The sequence below is a fragment of the Uranotaenia lowii genome, chromosome 3 (assembly GCF_029784155.1).
Source record: "Uranotaenia lowii strain MFRU-FL chromosome 3, ASM2978415v1, whole genome shotgun sequence".
NCBI classification, from domain to species: Eukaryota; Metazoa; Arthropoda; class Insecta; order Diptera; family Culicidae; genus Uranotaenia; species Uranotaenia lowii.
Genome location: NC_073693.1, coordinates 64018104 through 64040174, shown reverse-complemented (window position 1 = coordinate 64040174; position 22071 = coordinate 64018104). Strand labels below are relative to the sequence as shown.

The following is a 22071-nucleotide window of genomic DNA, read 5'->3' as shown; positions in this document are numbered from 1 at the left end:
TTGGGTGAAAAATGACAGATTGTTATTTTAGTTTAAATTCTTAGAATGAGATACACTTATATCAGGATAGGCGAGAGTACATAAAAGCTTTCTAGCAATCGAAAAACAGGCATATATGAGCTAAAAGAATCATACATTATTGATTCACAACTACAAAATTCAGGAGATTTGTGTTTACAATGATCAGAAAATGTTCTAACCAGGATGCTACTATGAGGGCAAATAAACGATTTTATAATGGCAAAGTTGGCATTTAGCCTATCCACATAGGGATTTTTAAGCAATGAAGTTTTTTTTCCAATCAAAATATTGGAAATGAGGACTTTTTTAACTTCTTTTGTTAAATTCTGACATACATTAAAAAAATGAAGTCGGGTAAAAGAGGGACATGTACACACTAAGTGGAAGGTAAATATCATAGCTTAACCATACAGGAGATTCAGAACACAAAGTCTTGATTTTATATATTTTTATTTTTATTTAACTAACCAGTTAGCGCTCTGGTTAGACGACTACAATGAGCTTCTGTGACGCCAAATTTGAAACAAGCGAAGCTGTAGCAGGGGATTCCAGAACCACGATTGACGTATGATACGAAATATCAGAGTACGATATTAAAGGAGCTTTGACTCTTCTTAACACTATAACCATTCTAAAGCTAAGGGAACATGTGTCAATACAAGAGAAGTGACATATATTAGGTGAAACAGATATGACTGTCGACATGCGATACAGGTTTTGATCAAAAACTTGATTTAATAGGGAATATTGAAGCCTTTTGGCAACCCTAAAAAAAATATGTATATTTTTTTGAAATTTTTTTTTCCACGGAAACGATTTTTGTACGGCTTCAATGATTGAATAACCATGATGCAATTTTTACAATAAAATATCTTTATATGAACGGACATTTACCTCCACAAAATTCTGTTGCCAATTCAAAGATAGAAGGGACTGTATACTTGTCCATTATAAGGAAAATACACTAATTTTGCGCTTGACGTAACAGATATAACTGATGTAATTTAGATCATATTCTTCTATGATTTCACATTTGAATTCACATTTGAACACTTGTGAAGAGATTTTATTGACCGGAGTTACTAGGAGGCTGGTAAACGGTGGATAATGTGCAACACGAGACCCCATAGTGGTCATATCACCTCTTATTCACAACTCCTATCTCTACCTCCCCGTGGTGCCGGCTGGGATGCGAGTAACCTAAGCGGAGATCGGGTACTCAACCCCGGTGGATGCTTTGGTCGCATGCAGACTGAGAAGGTGGCCGCACGCGTCTGTTCCCCAGGTCAGGGGCGGCGTGCAACAACAACCGAGCGTCTGTTCTCCAGGTCAGGGGCGGCTCAAACAGCGTCTGTCTTGCAGCAAGCGGCTGAATTTATGAAATGCGGCTCCCGCCAGCTAAGTCCAAGATGGCAGCCCCATCGCGGGATAGGGACTTTAGGCTAACAACCTACTGCTCCCGATTTTAAAATTGTTACGGAATCCGAAAGAAATGACCGACCTGGAACTCTGGCGACGACTTTTAGCATGAAAACACGGACACGAATTGGAACTTGGAATGTTTTAACCCTTGCCCAACAAGGCAAACTGGAACAACTTGCTAGAGAGGCTAGCCGCCTCAAGCTTGAAATTCTGGGACTGAGCGAAGTCCGTTGGCCTAATACTGGAGAACACAAGACACAATCCGGGCAAGTCCTGCTTTACTCTGGCATACGAGGAGAACATGCTACTCGGGAACGAGGAGTTGGTTTCCTGTTAAGCCCGCAGGCCTACGCGGCCCTCATTAGATGGGAACCGATAAACGAAAGAATAATCGTAGCCAGATTCAGAACACGGGTTAGAAACCTTACAATGGTCCAGTGTTATGCGCCAACTGACGTTGCCGACTTGCAGGAGAAAGAGCAGTTTTATAGTCAACTGAACAGCGTGGTTGAGAGAATTCCGAAGGGTGACATTCAAATCCATTTGGGCGACTTCAACGCAAAGATTGGCTCCGACAATCAGGACCTTGAGCGCATCATGGGGCGCCATGGCCTAGAACAGATGAGCGAAAACGGAGAGCTGTTTGTAGAATTTTGTGGCAACAACAACATGGTGATCGGTGGATCGCTCTTCCCCCATCGACCAGCACATAAGGTCACTTGGGTATCCCGAGATGGCCGAACAGAAAATCAAATTGACCACATCTGCATCAGCCGAAAATGGAGAAGGAGCCTTCTTGATGTCCGCAACAAACGAAGCGCAGACATTGCATCTGACCATCACCTCGTCCTTGGCGAGATACGACTGAGAGTTGCGCGTGTCCAACGGCGCGAGGAGAAAGTCGGGTGTCGATACGACGTCCGCCGGTTGGAGAATCCAGAGGTGAAAAGGGCATACGTTGAACAGCTAGAATCCCGAGCCTCGGAGCTGCCGACAGACGGAACAGTCGAAGAACAGTGGTGTGGAATCAAGAATGTCTTTATCACGACGAGCCATGGTACTCTCGGTAAAGTTTGTGGAAGAAGGAGTGAATGGATGTCGGATGAAACTTGGAGGATGGTCGATGATCGGAGAAAGGCGAAAGTCGGAATTGAGCAGGCATGTACCGGGTCAGCCAAAGCAGCCGCCCGCTTACGATATGCGGAGCTGGAAAAGGCAGTTAAACGAGCTTGTAGACGAGACAAGAGAGCCTGGACAAACTCCCTAGCCGAAGAGGGAGAAAGAGCCGCCGCCAATGGAGATATCCGATTACTTTATGACATCTCTCGCCGCCTCAGTGGTGCAAGGACTAATGCAAGAATGCCGCTAAAAGACCGAGCAGGTCAGTTATTGACCGATCGAACAGATCAGCTCAAACGATGGACTGAGCACTTCGAACAACTCTTCCGAGTCACGAATAGCGATGGCCAACAAAACCCGCAGCTCGAAGCGCCAACAGTAAGTCGCATAAATGGCGTCAACTCGGAAGCGCCCTCGCTGGCTGAAATAGAAGCGGCAATCAAAAACATGAAATCCAACAAAGCACCTGGGATCGATTGCATCCCTGCTGAAATGCTGAAAGCCGACCCTGCCCTGTCAGCACAAATGTTGCACCGTCTTTTCGCTGACATCTGGGATACTGCAACATTCCCGGCCGACTGGATGCAGGGTATCCTCGTAAAGGTCCCGAAGAAAGGAGACCTGACAGAGTGCGGTAACTGGCGAGGCATAACGTTGATCTGTACAACCCTCAAAGTACTCTGCAAAGTGATCCTGAACAGGATCCAGGAGAAAATCGACGCTACACTCCGACGGCAACAAGCTGGATTCCGATCCGGACGATCATGTGTGGACCACATCACAACGCTACGAATCATATTGGAACAAATCAACGAATTCCAGGACTCTCTTCTGCTGGTGTTCGTTGATTTCGAAAAAGCATTCGACCGACTTAACCATGAAAACATCTGGGCGGCTCTAAGGCGACGAGGGGTCCCAGAGAAACTAGTCCATCTCATCGAAGCACAGTACGAGGCATTTTCGTGCAAGGTCTTGCACGACGGTGTCTTGTCCGAACCAATCCCGGTAACTGCTGGAGTGAGACAAGGATGTATTCTATCACCGCTACTTTTTCTAATCGTAATGGATGAGATTCTGATTGGATCGATTGACTGTGCACCGAACCGAGGATTGCCGTGGGATCCTTTAACAATGGAGCAACTGAACGACCTTGACCTGGCTGACGATATTGTTTTGCTCGCCCAAACACAACCAGATATGCAGAGCAAACTCGACGACCTCACCGAAAGTTCCAAGGCAGCAGGTCTCAAAGTCAATGTCGGAAAGACCAAGTCGATGGAGATCAACACAGGAAATCCCTCCAGTTTCATGGTAACTGGGCAACAAGTTGAGAAAGTGGAGTGCTTCCAGTATCTTGGTAGCCAGATTACGCCTGATGGTGGTACCAGAAAAGACATCGAAACCCGGATCAGAAAGGCCCGATTTGCGTTTGCGAGTCTCCGAAACATCTGGCGGTCACGCCAGATCTCTCTACGAACAAAAATCCGAATCTTCAACTCAAACGTCAAATCCGTATTGCTGTACGGGTGCGAAACTTGGTGCACATATGCGGTACCGACGCGAAAACTGCAAGTATTTGTAAACCGCTGCCTGCGGAATATCATCCGCGCTTGGTGGCCTGGCAACTGGATCTCGAATGAGGAACTACATCGCCGGTGTCATCAAAAGGCGCTAGAAATCGAGATTCGGGAACGTAAGTGGAGATGGATTGGGCACACACTGCGAAGAGATGAAAAAGAGATTTGCAGGGAGGCGCTAGATTGGAATCCAGAAGGTCATCCAAGAAGAGGCAGACCCAGAAACTCGTGGCGGCGAAGCCTAGCCGCTGAAATCCGAACTGTCGACGAGAATCTTGACTGGGACCAAGTGAAGACGCTGGCTCCGGATCGTCAACAGTGGAGGTCTTTTACCACGGCCCTATGCACCGGAGGATCGGCGCGGGATCATTAAGTAAGTAAGTAAGGAGTTACTAGGAGAGCAAAGAGATTTGTTAAATGAAAAATCATATTCCAAATTGGTAAAACGAGAAAATATGGAAGAATACAGCTTGTGCGAATGCATGTACTACATACGCACTATTGGCATACCCTTCTCGAGAGAAAATACGTACAAAGATTAAAAAATACTAGCAAGAATTTAAAACTGATTCAGATTCAAAACATTTCCTTCCAATATTTTGAACTTGAAAAACTTCTGAACTCTGCACACAGAGAACAGACGTACAAGCTCGAACAAAAAATGTGTAAAATTTCAAATGCTGACATTCAAAAAATACGTTAGAAATTGACTTGAAATAGTGCCATCTATTGCGCCGTTCAAAAGTTACAAATCAAATTTTCAAGTGGCCAGTTTTCGAAAAGGCCCAGCCAAAAAACAAAAAAATTGTTATAAAAACAATCGTTGGAAATTTTACACAAGTTTCATGGGTTAGCTTGTATGTCTGTTCTCTGTGCTCTGCATGCAATAATCGACCTTTACCTATTTTCTCCCCCGCCCAGACACAGCCTCATTGATTTCCAATAGACAGAAATATGAGATAAACGTATTTGGGAAGTACTGGATAAGTCGCCTCGTACGACATGGACCAGGATCCCAGTGGCAGTATTCTTTAGGCCGCTGCCACACAGCGGTTTACGGTACTTCAAAAGTTGATTCGTAACTTTTTAACGACGCTACAGATGGTACTGTTTTGTGTCAATTTTAAACAACTTGTTTTAATGATGGCGTTTGAGATTTTACACAGGTTTCTGATTTTTTTTATCCGAACTTGTACATTTGATCATTTGTGGTTTCATGGACGTGATTTTTCAGTTGAATATTAAAAGGACAAAAAAGCGATTGATAACTGTTTACCCCACTCAACGAGGAGCCAATTGGAGCCAATTCTATGCCAAAAATAGAGGTAAAACATGCATTGCACATAAATTAACAGAATTGACTGTGCCAGCATTGGCTTAGAGACTCGAACTGGAATACAAAATAAACCTTTTCACCAAGCATATCAGGAATCAACTCTTCGAGAGATTTGCCAATTTTAGTACAATCAACAATTGGCTCAACCCAATTTTTTGACAAAAATTACAAAAATTACAAAAACGACAAAAATGACAAAATGATAAAAATGCAGAAATGTTAAAATTGACAAAAATGACCAAAAGACAAAAAATAACAAAAATGACAAAAATTAAGGAAATGATAAAAATGACAAAAATAACAAAAATGCAAAAAAGGTAGAAATAATCAAAAAGCAAAAAATTACAAAAATTACAAAAATGACAAAAAATTTAAAAAAAGGGACAAAAATGATAAAAATAACAAAAAATACCAACAAAAAAAAAATGACAAAAATGAAAAAAAAAATTAAAAAAAAGACAACAATCGCAAAAATGAAAAAAAAAGTGACAAAAATGACAAAAAAAAAATGACAACAATGGTAAAAATGATAAACATGATAAAAATAACAAAATAACCAAAATAACAGAAAAAACAAAACTGGCATAAATGACAAAAAAAAACAAAAAAATATAACAAAAATGACAAAAATGTCAAAACTGGCATAAATGACAAAAATGACAAAAATAACGGAAAAACAACAATGACAGAAAAGGTAAAACAGACAAAAATGACAAAAATTACAAAAATGATAAAAATGACAAAAATGACAAAAATGAGAAAAATTACAAAAAATGACAAAAATGATAAAAATGACAAAAATGACAAAAAGACAAAAATAACAAAAATGACAAAACTACAAAAAAGACAAATCTGACAAAAGTGACAAAATCGTCAAGATGACAAAAATGTCAAAATGATGAAAATGACAAAAATTACAAAAAAGACAATAATTACTATAATGTCAATAATGAAAAAAATAATAAAAATGACAAAATGGCTAAATCGACCAAAATTACAAAAAAGACAAATATGACAAAAATGACAAAAAGGACGAAAATGACAAAAAGGAAAAAATGACAGAAATGACAGCAATGACAGAAATGACAGGGGTGACAGAAATGACAGGGGTGACAGAAATGACAGGAATGACAGAAAATAAAATAAATGAAAAAATGACAAAATATCAAAAATGACAAAAACGACAAAAATGACAAAAAATGACAAAAATGACAAAAATGACAAAAATGACAAAAATGACAAAAATGACAAAAATGACAAAAATGACAAAAATGACCAAAATGACAAAAATGACAAAAATGACAAAAATGACAAAAATAACAAAAATGACAAAAACGACAAAAATGACAAAAATGACAAAAATAACAAAAATGACAAAAACGACAAAAATGTCAAAAAAGACAAAAATGAAAAAACATGAGAAAAATGACAAAACTGATAAAACTGACGAAAATTAAAAAAAAATCACAAAAAAAAAAAATTATAAAAATAGCACAAATGACAAAAGTGACAAAAATCGCAAACAACAAAATATCACAAAAATTACAAAAATGGTTTATTTTACGGTAGTCACAAATTGATTGGAACATTTTGATTCCATCAAAACCGCTTCAGTTCCTACCCATCTGTTCCCAATTGCCACCCTCAATCTCTGAAACGAAAGATTATTCCAAAGCCAGTAAAAACCAAAAATCAATAACGGGCAAGGTCAACTTATTTTATTATACTCGAACCCACCCGCGACGGCCAGTTAAGCGCCACCAATTCGATGATCTTTAATGATCGACAACAGGTGTCGTCCAGTGGCGCATAAATCAATTTCCTTCACGCTTAATCAGTTTTCCTCAAGCGGTTCACTGAATCGAGTGTCCGGTTTACAGTACGGCCGCTAATAGCTTGAGTCACCACGCATTGACTTTCTGCTCCGGTGATCTATGCGAACAGGAAAAAACTTGTATCTTCGATGCGATCAATCGAAGATCCGATAGTGAGAGTGGTGGCGTTTGTTGATTTATTACCCCAATTAGCACTGCCAATTCAAGGAATGTGCCGCTTCTTTATACCTTGTTGTTTTTATGTGAACGAAAAACCAACAAACCAATTTATTGTTGAACCACTCTCGACTGCCCTCGTGAACGAGTTCACTATCAGGTTGCGGATCGTTTGATTATGTTTCCAGCTTTGAATGGGGTGCCAGGCCAATTTTCGCTTTACGCACTCACTACTACTGCTCGAGATCATGACTAGACCTTCTCTGGATGACCAGAAGAACCGGATTCCTTTTGCTACCTTCTCTTGCGAATGCATTCGAGAGAAGAAAAAAAACGGTTACAGGTAACAGTCATTACCGCGTGCCCGGTGAGATAATCGAAAACCACGCCAGCAATGGTACCAACTTGATTACTTTAACGGCTAACACGGATCCTCTAGCGCGTTTACACGGAGACTCTTCCGCAGTTGACGATGTCTGCAACGTACCTGTTCCGCATGCAGATTCTACTTTCACTACTGGCAGATCGCAAACGTCTATCAACAAACTGCATCTCTAGGTATGTACTTGACATGTGTGAGAGTTCCAAACAAGCGCCAGAAAACCACACAGCAGGCCATACTCTTCAAACAGGAGACCGATAGCAAAAACTACGCTTCCCCTCTCTTGAAGTAGAAGACGAAGTTGACACGCGGGTGATGCACTTTAGTAGCAAAGGTGTACTAGCCAAACTTGATCGTGAGCGCGCGTGGTACCGAACTCAGTTCAGTTCAATGTCTATAAATGAAACTTGTTTTATGATCATCTCGGCGCACCGGGATCATGTAATATATTTTTTCCTCCCCATGCAATATCTGGTACACGTTCGAGTCTGGATCATAGATTCCAGTTTACTCTTATCGGGTACGTGACAGAAAAATTGTGAAAATATGTTTATACTTATCCAAACTGTGACAACAACTGGTTTCGTTTCTGGTGCCGTAATATTGTGTGGCTCTATGGTAAACATGAGAAAGACATTCTTTCAGTCTAGCGATGGGTAGGTCATAAAGTTCAGCATGGAGATGTTTCCGGGAAATTCGGCGAATGGAACTGAACATCCTGGTACGTTACATGATGTTATGTCTGAAATCAGTATAAAGTCAAATGCTTTACCTACTCCATTCGGTATTGATACCAAAAATGATCACATTTTGCGAAAACTTATGAACATTAATCATACCACTAATTAAAAATTAAATATAACGCAAATTATATGTGATAACTATGGAATGATAAAAATAACAAAGATAACAAAAAATGATAAAAATCAAGGAATATTGAAAGAAGGTAGTGCCGAGAGCCATATTGGATTTTTTTCGTGACGTCACTGTTGCCAAGCTGTCGAAGGTTTATACTGGTAGAACCCAAAATTTCAAAGTTAAACACATTAAAGAACTAAATTAAAATCCAATTCGATTCGGATTATGTTGTAAGGTTACTAGTTGATTGTGCTATGAGGTTTTTTTGTGTTTAATAGACTGCAATGTGTATTATTCTTGAATTTGTTATGAGTGCACAGTCATGCTCTATGTGAAACGAGCTAAAATAATAATTTTCCCATTTCAAAAGGTCTGATTGACAGTTTATGGCAGTGCACCTCATCGTCATGATTTGAATCTAACATGGTGTACCATATGATTTTCTAATTTAGAACAATTAACCCCAATAAAACCATTGCAACTTTGGTTAACTAAATTCAAATAAAAGATTGAGGTTGGATTCGAAAAATACTAATTGATGCAAACTAACAAAAATTACAAAAATGAAAAAGTTGACAAAAATTACAAAAATGGCAACAATGACAAATAAGACAAAAATGACAAAAATGACACAAATGACAAAAATGACAAAAAAGACAACAATGACAAAAATGACATAAATGACAAAAATGACAAAAATGACAAAAATGACAAAAATGACAAAAATGACAAAAATGACAAAAATGACAAAAATGACAAAAATGACAAAATGACAAAAAATGACAAAAATGACAAAAATGACAAAAATGACAAAAATGACAAAAATGACAAAAATGACAAAAATGACAAAAATGACAAAAATGACAAAAATGACAAAAATGACAAAAATGACAAAAATGCCAAAAATGGCAAAAATTACAAAACTGACACAAAGGCAAAAAAACACAAATGACAAATTTGACAAAAACGACAAAAATGACAAAAAAAACAAAAATGACAAAAATAACCAAAAATATCAAAAGTGACAAAAATGACAAAAAACGACAAACATAGCAAAAATAACGAAATGACAAAATTAATGAAAATGACATAAATGAAAAAAAAAAACAAAAATGACAAAATTGACAAAAATGACAAAAAAGACAAAAATAAAAAAAAGACAAAAATAACAAGAATGGAAAAAATGACAAAATTGACAAAAATAACCAAAACTAACAAACATAACAAAAATGACATAAATGCCCAAAATGGCGAGAATGACAATAATGACAAAAATGACAATAATGACAAAAATGACAAAATTGTTAAAAATGACAAAAATACAAAAATGACAAAATTGACAAAAATGATAAAATTACATTTATGACAAAAATGACACAAATGAGATAAAAGACAAAAAATGACAAAAATGACAAAAACGACAAAAATGACAAAAAAAAAACAACAATGACAAAAATGACAAAAATTATTTAAAGTGACAAAAATGACAAAAACGACAAACATAACAAAAACAACGAAATGACAAAATTAATGAAAATGACATTAAAAAAAACAAAAATGACAAAAATGACAAAAATGACAAAAAAGACAAAAATAAAAAAAAGACAAAAACAACAAAAATGACAAAATTGACAAGAATAACCAAAACTAACAAACATAACAAAAATGACATGAATGGCCAAAATGGCGAGAATGACAAAAATAACAAAAATGACAAAAATGACAATAATGACAAAAATGACAAAAATGACAAAATTGTTAAAAATGGCAAAAATACAAAAATGACAAAATTGACCAAATTGACAAAAATTACGAAAATGACAAAAATGACACAAATGACACAAATGACACAAATGACAAAAATGACAAAAATGACAAAAACAAAAACAAAAATGACAAAATCGACAAAAATTTAAAAAAAAAATGGTAATATGACAAAAATGACAAAATTGAAGAAAATGACAAACATGACAAAAATAACAGAAATGACAAAAATAATAAAATTGAAAAAAAAGACAAAAAAAATCATATCTAGAGAACAAATGTCATTTTTGAACGAGTGATAGGCGGGGGAGGAGGGGTTGCACATTTTAAAAAATTTAAAAATAATTTTATAATTATGAGCTCATTGAGGAATCTCTCGTTATAAATGACAATTGAAAAATGAAAATAATACACCTGTTGTTGAATAGTTCCCTTTTGAAGTGGTCGTTCATGATCCAGTTTTGCAGTATGAGCGATGGAATCGTAAAGTTATTCTTTCTCTCGCTGAGAAAAACCCGTAAATTCTGTCAAAAGTTGGGTGAAATATTGATTAAATCCCGCTTGCACTAATGCAAAACCATTACCCAAATTCGGTAGTCATCACCTATTTTCGTTGGAATTAGTTGATCTGCTATGATTTATGGAAACAAAATTTTATAATTTTTGATGAATTTCTGATGACTAACGAAATTTAGTTAACCTAAGATCTCACATCTCAATCACATATCAAATTTTTGTTCCTCACGAGCCTACTACCATGAAGTGGTAGATACAGACAGAGTTGCATCTACCACCACACATTAGTAGGCTTAGCGTGGTCCGCCCCACAAGCGAGAACTTGTAGTGCGGACGAACAAAAAGATGATATGTGATCGCTCAGATAAGCTCCCTTTAACTCAGAAACGCATCTATCGATGTTTAGTCTTCTCAGTTTGTTATCTTCGCATTTCGTTACATGCGGGGTTTGCATGCGAAGCGGTACGGTCGATAGTCTGATAGTGACCTACCACCGATGCTATGATGTCGTGTTTTGTATTTCTTTTTGGCCAAAGTTATTTAATTTTATGAAGAGATTAGTCACCGTAATTTTTGTTTTGTTACTTTGATTTATCGGCCTAGCGGTGAAAAGTGATGTCCTTTTTAGTAGGGACCTCTAAAGATTATGAAATTTTTTTATATAGATGGATAGAAGGTTAGAAAAAATAAATCAAAGTAACAAAATAATGATTTGAATTCAACTTTCCCGGAGACAGCGAATAATTTTTGCTTGTGAGAAAAAAGTTAAAGATGTTTTATTTTTGTATATTTTTCCCAATTCCACAAAGCACGAAAAAAGTTTCAAAACAAATGGAATCTTGGATATTTTTTAAAGCAAAAAAATGGCTTTAAGAGGTTTAACATTAAAAAATAAGTAGTTACAATGTTTAAAGAAAGATATAGAAGTTAGACTACCAGTAGAAGTCCTACGCTTCTGAAACGCATATTAGAAAATTGAACACCCCAATGGAAAATTTGACTGTATTTTGTTCGGGAAACATTCACACGAAGTGGAAAATTGTGAATATTTAAGGGTATACCGACAAGTAAAAGTTCTAAATTTTTATGAAGTTCAAGCGCTTTCTTATCTTTTTTTAAAGTATTTTTCCCGCTAGGGCGGGGGGGCTGGTGATCACCCCAATATCCAAAGTTATGGGAAAATTATGACAAAAATAAATATCATGAAAAAAGGACAATACGTGAAAAGATAAATGAGCAGATGAAACAAAAACAAAATTACAAAAATACTAAACAGACTGAAATAACAAAAACGACAAGAGTTAAAAAAATAATTAAAAAAATACTATAAAAACGAAAAAATTAAAAACGGAAAAATAAAACTTACAAGTTGAACCAGCTGAAAGCTGAAAACCTTTATAAAACAAAAATTTAAAAAAGAATACAAAACACAAAAAATTGGAAAAATTACATGAACAATAACAAAATAGACAAAATGGAGAAAAGTAAACAAAAAAAAACAAAAATTAAAAAATACAAAAATAGGAAAAATCGAAAAATTGCAATACAAAAATGTAGAAAAAAAATGGGAGCAATTTCAAAAATTCAAGCAATACCATAAAGAAAAATACTGATACAAAGGACAAATTCAGTCGTACCTGGATAAGTAAAAACTGGATGAGCAAAAACCTTTATAAGTGAGAGAACTCGTCAGATTCCGTGATTTTATTAGCACCAAACCTCTATGCGCGAGTTTTTTTTTTTTTTATTATTTATTTATTTCAACAATTATTATAATCTACAGTTGTGTTCTTTTCCTGGTTATTCTAACTAAGTCTATTATAAGAATCAATTTTTAACCGTTTTTTCCTCCCATATATTGCCAGTTATACCCCTATATAAACTTTTAAACCTGGTCCTTGAAACAAGTAGTATGTTACTAAGCTAATCTTCTTCACAATGCTCTAATCAAATGAGCAGTAAGAGAAAGGCTATTAGCACTTTTTCTGTTGCTTCGATTTTGACCTGGCGCGGGTAAGTGCACTTTGTGCCTCCAAGAAATTTGGTGATGATTTAACTATGATCATTCCCGAATCTGATTCGGTAGAAGTTTCGGATCCATTTCTGTTGTTCGGTCTTAATTCCATCCGACCACGTTTCGTCCGCTCGGGAATTTTCGCTGTAGATGCAATCTCCATGTCTTCTGTCGCAGAATCACTACTGTTGTGCTCGCGATCATTTTGAACTTTCGAAACCGCCGCTTGCTGCTCGCTATGTGTTTTGCCACTGTCTAATCCGATTCCATCATCCCGAATAACCTGAGCTGGTGAACTTTTTTCCGATTTCTCATCATCGTTTCGATCACGCACACTCGCTTCAACCGCGAGAGTACTATCTTCGGCTATAGGCAATCGACTGGGTCCAGCTGCAACTTCGCTATAGCTTAGAGCTTGTTGAGTTAACCTTTTGTTCACCGAAGTACGATTCGGACAATTTGCTTTTATGTGTTCTGTACTGCCACAAGTAAAACACCTGTTCACAAGACCCTCATAAAATACTCGGGCTTGAAAATTCCGAACGTGAACCGTCGCAGGAATCTCACTTTTAACCTCCATGTGGATGCCTCGCACACCTGTCCATATCGGGAAACCAGTTTCGCTACCGTATTTTTCTCTGACCATACGTTGTATTACACCAAATTTAGAAAATACATCCGATACCTCCTTATCCAATATTTCCGGTGGCAAGTTAAAAATTCTAACGTACTTAAAAATGCTAGAAGCTTCAGAAAAGGTCACTGTAGTAGAATTTTTATCATTGTAGAAGAACTCCATCGACGACGGCAACCGTGACAACGTTTCTTTTAAAAGTTCTTTAGTTTTAAATTTAAGATAAACACTATGTTCTTTTGGTTCTTTATACATGGCTAAAAGTTTCTCGCACACTAAATTAATTTTCAGTTTCATAAACTGAAAAATTTCAAAGTCTGATGGTTCCGATTTCCCAAGTCCAAAATAGATTCTAAGTGAGTTAGTTCGCGCATCCTCCATTTTGGATCCCATTATCACAGCACTTCCCGACTGGATATATACTAATGTGTTGAACAATAACACACTTTATCAGTAGCTAAGCTACTCGAGGCTAGATGAAACGTTGCAGCAAAAATAAAAAACGACTACTCCGCTCGAAGTCCGAACACTAACTGAGAGTTGAAAACCTCTATAGTCGAGAGTTTTTTTTCTTGACTATACTAAGAAAATCATGAGATTAACATTTCCTTATTGAAGCTTTGATGCCAAACCGATTCCTGATACCAAATTGACAACATTGTATTAAAAGAAACATACTTCGTATCAGAACATTAGTGTTGTTCTTTTTCTCATGATTTGACAGTTAGAATGAATGAAATTTTTTCATTTTTCGATGCCGTATGACCGGTATGGCTTAGTGTGATCACTTACAAACTTTATATTACTTTTATTATCCTATACCATCACTGTTCGTGGAAAAAAAATTTTCGGACAATTGTCATATTTTTTATATAGATAACTAGTTTTATAATTCAGTTACCAGCCATTCTGGACTTAAATGCATCATAATGCAAATCAAAGACTCACCTTTTAGATCTCGTTTCCATTTGCTGGAATATGGCTGTTTGCATCAAAATTACATCTATCTAAAAATTATTTTTTATGATTTCAGCTAGTAGATATGTTTACAACATTTTTTTTACCCCTAAATGTATGTAGCGCACATATGCTTTTTCTTGAATCACATTTATGACAAAAAAAATGTAAAATTCATTTCGAACAAATCCAAAAATTACTGCAATTGGTGATTGATGGTGATGGTGATCTCAATTTTATCAAAAACTTTAAATTTTCAAACTATTTCGTTTAATTTTTCATAAAAAGCTAAATTTGTTGCAACTTACCCCTTTTTATTAGTAGGGTGAAAACCCCATGTTTTTCGTAAATTTAAAAATAACTGGTGAAACCTAATCTGACTACGTCAGTTGGATATCAACCTTGAAACTTTTGATGTACAAGATTATCTATAAACATTAAATTTTTAAAAGTGCTGATGCATGATGCCCCAGTTGACGGTAATTGACATTGTTCGGAAAATTTAAAGTCTTGCCGACAAACGTCGATTGAATAGCTAACAAAATCCATGTATTTAACCTAGGGCTGGCAAATATAAATTCGCTACAGCATTTTTTTTTACTTTTCTACAGAAAAATGAGCACTTTTTGAAATGATTTGTAATTGTTTATGATAAAAATTCGTGCCGGAAGCAAACAAAATCAACACAGCTTTTTTTTCATAGATGAGGCATTAGACCGCTGCAAGCTTTGTATGGAAATTTAAAATTCTAAGATTTTTACACATCCCATAACTTTTTTTATTGTTTTTGCTGCCAGAAAAAGCAATAAAAATTTGGAAGCGATCCATTCAGTCCTGAATTAGCGCAACGAGTTTTAATTTTGTATGGAAATTTGTATGCGAAATCAAAATTTTTCATTCAAAAATAGCCAGAGTTGTGCCGAAAGTTCCAAAAAATTCATCTTTGGATGAAAAATATTCCTTGATTCTTGCAGTACAATTCATGTGAACAAAACACAAACCTAACTTGTACCCCAGAAGAGTTATTCAAAGTTAAGAAAAATCAAAATAATTGTTTTAAATTTATGCGTTTTTGTCTGATTATTTGAAAGCTGTGCAACCGTAGGATGGAAATATAAAATCTCAAAAAACTGCTTTGCATTGCCAGAAATTTTATCGATTTATATAACCTTTGCTAAAATATTTCATGCAATTATTAACAGCTCTAGCAAGCAAAATTTGCCTTTTTTAAATACTTTTCAGTCGATTCAGATTTTTTATTTTGAATTGGTTATAACTTTTTTCATGAAATTCTTAGCTGCTTGTCAAGATAGCAAAAAATGAAGTTTAAGATTAGTCAAAACCAAAAATTAATAACCGACTTCATTTCAAGCTTATTTAAAATTTCTGGATGATTTAATGTGCAAAAAAATCTTCTTCCATACAAATTTTCATACAAAATATAAACGCGTTGCGCTAACTCAGGAATCAACCAAATCATCTCAAATTTTACACTGATGCTTGAAGACCCAAAAGGCATAGAAAAAACATATGGGAGTCAAAAGTCATTTTTTGCAGCGGTCTAATGAGGCATGCTCAGTTTAGTAATTTAAGCAGATCAATTAGACATGTTAGCGCTTTTATTTAGTTTTTTTCTTCTGTTTTCCACCCCTGGTATTTAACGAGTCATACGCCTGGATGGTATGGAAACCAAAGTAAAAGGATTGCTAAGGTTTGTCAATCTATTTCATGTAAACCGAGGTTTCACTTTCCCGAGGTGGTCTTTCCCCCGACTACATCAAACAATTAGGATTTTATTTGCTGGTATATATATATAACTCTTGTGAAAAATTAATGGACGCCATTCTCAGAATGTTATTAGTTATCCATTTTTTTGACATTTAACGCATTTCAGAAAATCTTTGAAAATAATTACAAAAAAACCTTTTGGGGATTTACTTGTTTAACGTCAAGTTGTTCTGAAAGTGCCAAACGTGCCGTCAGGATATATGGAAATAGGCATAAGTCTGTTTCCAATGAAAAATCTTAGCAAACGCAATATACAAAAGCTTTTATTTGATTGCCCAATCTACGCAATCCAAATATGTGCAATCTGATCCAGTTTATAATGCCAACAGTCAACACTTTAAGAGCATATGTATTTACCATCCGTATAGCCCATATGTCCGGTTGCAACAGTAGAACGAAGCAATTCGTCGCGTTCGCCTGTTCGTCAGACTCGGACCAAACTATCATCATATTTCATTCATCATAGCCATAACCACTTTACTTCCAACAACAACTGCCAATCCTACTCATTGCTAGAGAAAAAAAACCAAAAGGTACTTTTTTCTCAATCTGGATTTATTAGATCTGCACACGTCCCGACTCTGGTGGACAACCTTCCATAAACGGATTCCTCTTGTCAGTCAGTGTCTCTCAGGTTGGAATGTCGCAAAAAAAGCTAAATGAAACTGTCTCGTACTAGTAAATCATTTCTTTCCTGTATAAATTTAAACGATCGGTGTCTATGGAATCGGTTCCGAGCAATTCACAAGAATGGATTATTGCGAGCCAGGACCAGCCATGGGCCAAACCTACGCACCATTTTTACAACTTGGCAAACAAGGTCTAGTTCCGCAGATTAATGTCTAGAACATGGGTGGCCAACATTTTCAACAGGCGGGCCAAATTTCAGAAATGAGACTGGCGCGCGGGCCAAGAAAAAAATGTTCTGGAATATTCGAAATAAAACAAATAATAACAGTTTTTTTTAAACACTATAAAAATAAAAACTTTTGCTTTGGTCACATCAAGCTTAGATAAAGCTCGCCAGATTACCCGATTTTATCCGGGTTTTTCCGGATATTTAATAAAAAATTTGGAAGAAGTCCGGTTTGGTCGGTTGCTCGAATTTCAGTGAAAAATGCTCGGATTTTTTTTTCCTTTTTCCGAATTGAACAAAAATAAACAAATAGTATTGTAATTTTTTTTCGATTTATGCCTCTAAAACGAGATTTTTGAGCAAGTTTTACTAAACAAACCATGGAAGGTTGATTTTTGTTGAGTATTTCTTGTGTATTGACCAAATTTGCGCGGATTTTTGGAAGACAATTTTGAAATCAGATGCCCGGATTATGCCAGGATTTTAGATAAAATAGCCCGGTTTTGTCTGGCCTGGATACGTACTGAAAAAAATCTGACAACCTTAGTATAGATTCATCTGAATAAGTCATTTTTTTTTACTTGCATATTTTTAGAAATTTTGCTCCATTTGAAAGATAGTGGAAATATTACACAAATCGAAATAAATTATCCCTCCCAACTTATGTTCAGGTAAACTTTTTCCAGGCAATTAAAACCTCCTTGACTTATTCACCCAACTGTTTTTTTTAACGAACACAAACATTTGTAGGATCTCAATGAAACTTGACGTTTCCTCGAAGAGATTCCATTTTTACTTAACACTAAGCGTACATCTTTCGAGGATTTGATGGCTAGCATCTTACAAATGCTAAAACCACCAACCCACAGAATGTGTACTTTGTATGCCGTAACCGGGAATTGGTCTCATGACCGTTGGCTTAGAAGACTTGAATGATATCCTCTAGGCCACGGGCGGCGGCATCCCAAAAATGTCAAATGGCGTGACATTAAGTCAATTTTATGGTCTTAAATATTTAAAAAAATGACCGTCATTTTTCAAAGATTTCAAGTTCACAGTTCTTCTTGGAAAAATTTTATAGATATATTTTAAAAACCGCGGAATGGAATTGTTGAAATAAAGTAACGTTCCCTTTTGACATTTAAAAGAATACTTTTTCAACAAACTCTAGTTATATTAATAATAATATTGATTTTTCAAAGAACGGAGCTCAACCTCAACTCAATCCAACTCTTTTCAAATTTTCCAATATCTCACCTTGACAAGTGTATTGGGAAAGCTTTCTTAAAACAGGACGAATACGAATTTGATAATCATAGAACTTTTCGTAGGTAAAAATTTGGTAAAAATCTTCTGGGAGATTTGTCGGTACCAAACCGGATCTAGTTGAATTCTACTACGCAACTGTAAATTCCGATTAAATTCTCATGTTGTTCTTGTACATCAATTCGAAGCAAGATGCCAATTAAAATATATTTGGAGTTGGTTAAATTTTCATAAAGCTTAGCAAATAATAACAAATTTTCACAGCAAGCTTTCGATATTTTACAATATTTGCAAAAGTTACCAAAGATGGATGAACGAAGTTGTTAAAATAGCATTCAAGTTACGAATGGTAGAATATGTTGTTAAAATATTATTTTAGTTATAATGTTGATATGATTCGGTGATTTTTTTACGATTTTTAAATGATTTTGGTACGATCTTACTACCTTTCTGAGGCTATCCAAACTCCTCAATATAAAAACTAGAGTCCGCTTGAATGCTCTTTATACCAATGATAAATATGTAGTCAACAAATCCCAATCGGAAAACGTTGGAAAATGTGTAATGGAATTCACAGATAATATGTCAAATACCGTACAATTTTGATAATTTGAAAACTGTAAATTTAATTGCTTTTTTTTATTCAGTGACGGTATACTTTATGGTAAAATTATATAAGGCCCTCAGAGCCAAAGGGGTATAAGTGCCAAATTCATAATGCCAAACGATTCTCGATAATTCAAATCATATTTAGTAAACTTTTTAGATTTTTATAATTATATCCTCATACTTTTACGTTGGAAAGAAATTTACAAAATAATTTCCAGGAGGAAAATGGCTAAAACAACAATTTGAAAGCATGTTTTCTCGAAATTAGTTTTTATACACTATTACCCTTTGGCTTATATCACTTCAAAAAGATTTTCAGATCTCTGTTTTAAATTTAGTTAGTTTAGAATCAGATATATTTATCCAAATGATATATGCAGACCAAGAAAAACGTTAAATTCTTAGACCATGGCTTTTCCAAAAAAAGCTTCGCGGGCCACAAAAAGTTGGTCGCGGGCCACATGTGGCCCGCGGGCCATGGTTTGGCCACCCATGGTCTAGAACTCATGTGGTTGCTAGAATGTAAGCGCTTCTAGCGGTTTGGTCCACCCACATCTTTCTAGATTATTGAATGTTACTTCAACTGTCTTTAGTTCAACCTCCCAAAATCATTCCAAAGCTATGACTAATTGATTTTTTTTCGACTCCCTTCCGCAGATATACCTCAGGAAGGTGCATGCATCCTGGGGATCGCCGGACAGCAACCAGTATCACATCCAAACGGACGAAGGTCCGGAACGATATTTCAAGTACCAAACCGACAACGGCCAGTACCGGAAGGAGAAGCGGCTACAAGATGGGACAGTGATCGGTAAATTCGGTCTACAGTTATGAAGGCCGATTTAAACGGATTTGGTTTAATTTCAACTTTCTCATTACCCTTCTCAATGTTCATTTTTTAATCTAGGAACTGATGCCTGGATAGACGCCTCTGGATATCTCCGCCAGAAGGATTACATCGCCGACAACAAAGGCTATCGGATACTGAAGTCCAAAACGGTCTACGTGGGACGGGGTTTACCGATTCAGGTAGAAGAATTGTTCAATTTCATATGGGAAATATTGTATCATATTATTATAACAATTACCTATAATGAGATCGTTCTAACAATTATAAGGAGATAGACGAGAAATTGAGCTTTTCCATTTCTAGGGACAACAGTACAACTTTATTCAATGCAAATATGCAGAGTTTTATAGTTCCTAGTGGAATATCGTTCTTTCATAGATTTTATATTGAAAGAATTTTTATTCTAACTGTCTTTCTTTGTGGTTAGTAGCTTCTTTTCTTAACAGAATTATTTATATCGTAACCTCCATAGAAAAAATAACCATTTCACAATATATTCTACTTAAAATGTCGATGTCCATCCGAAATTTGTTGTTCGTTGCTTAAAATGTATGGATGTTTTATTCTCTGACTTGAAACAGTTCACTTTGTTATAAAAATCGAATAAACCTTATGATTCCGGAAGCAGGAAGTCAAGTTACGACTTGAATATTTACCAGAAAGACAAATTGTATTGCCTAGGCGAGAGAAATTCTTCATGTGCTTTCAGTTGCGAGAACTTACCCTCAACGCCATCCGATAGTGGCGATGCTCCAGGTGCTTGAGGAGCTGCTGTAAGAGCTTGCCTCCCATAGATAAGAGTAAACTGAAGAAATGGAATCTATTTCTATCCGAGAAATTACCATATTGTGGTACTCTTCCCAATTTCTGAATCTCAAGATATAGGCTGTTATATACGAGTGTAATATGTAAAATAAATTTGAATAAACTGATGATACGAATGTTCAAGCTTCATTTTGTTTCTCAATTTAGATGATTTGATAGTCAAGTTTTAAAGGCTTTTTTCTTAATGAAAACCCCTGTTGAAAAAGTAGAAACTTATATTTTGTACAAGCAAAGAATTGCGATATTATTTTAAATCACGTAAATACTTTTATTCAGTTTTTTTTATATTTCTTTGTAATTAAGCCTGGTTTACACTTCCCGTGAAACTGAACATGAACATTTTTTATTTTTTCAATAACTAGATTTTGCTAACGTGGTGGAATCTAAGGGGAAGGGTTGAAAGATGAAAACACTTTATGATATTTTATCTTCTATGTTCGTCCAAAGTTCGATAAAAAGCACTCGAAATAACTCTCCCGAGTATCGTTTATTCAGCCAAAATTGAACTTCAAAAATTCAGAATAAGATATTATGTGATTTTTAGTTACTTGGGGTGATTTAGCTGAAACATATTTGAGTTACAATTCGAAGTTTCTAAAAATACTAATTTATACAAATGGGTTGAGAAACACAATAAATAAGGCGATTTATAGCGAGGACACTCAAGGTCTGATTATGATTTTTTTTTGTTTGGGCTTTCATGGTGCGTTCATGAAAAAGTAATAATGCAAAATAAAAGATTTTATGAATTCATTGAGGATCCTATAGAAGAATTTTTATTTGGGTGCGCCTGAATAAAGATACAAGCCACCAAACTTCAATTAGTGTCATATTGACACTCGAGAGCGAATTAGGGTTAATAGAAAGCAATTAAAAACGGTATTGAGAAACTGATACGAATTCTCTTTTCGACATTTTACAAATAAAAAGTTTTTTTTTTTTAAATTTTCTTCCACTTTCCTGAAAGTTTAACTTTTTTTTATAGTTACATTTTCAAAAGGATTAACCAAATTAACTAAGAATTTGGAAAAAACTTTACTTTCAATAAAATTACCTACTTATTAAAATTCTACTTTCTAAATCTTCTTATATATAAAGATAAGTTGAGTTTTTTGTTTGTATGCACCTTATACAAATGCACAATGCTCAACCGATCAGCCTGCAATTTGGTATAGTGATGTAATTGAACAGGTTCGGAGTAATAGTTTTAGTTGTTATTCCCATGAATCAAAAGTCATTCCCAATTTTATAGGGACTTGCCCGGATCTAACCCGGCCCAATTGCCC

At 35.6% G+C, this 22071-nt stretch overlaps 1 protein-coding gene across 2 annotated transcripts in view; it reads left to right on the top strand.

The window, feature by feature from the left end:
* The window catches only part of LOC129755761 (uncharacterized), a 151426-nt gene that overhangs the window by 116791 nt on the left and 12564 nt on the right, over positions 1-22071 (top strand). Inside the window, exons 1-3 of one of the 2 annotated variants that reach the window (XM_055752399.1) lie at positions 5275-5464; positions 19768-19921; positions 20018-20139. In XM_055752399.1, coding sequence (XP_055608374.1) covers positions 5450-5464; positions 19768-19921; positions 20018-20139 — 291 coding nt within the window. In that variant the 5' untranslated portion in view covers positions 5275-5449. Of the gene's footprint in view, positions 1-5274; positions 5465-19767; positions 19922-20017; positions 20140-22071 lie in introns of those variants that run through there. The other variant, XM_055752397.1, reaches the window with a different exon arrangement.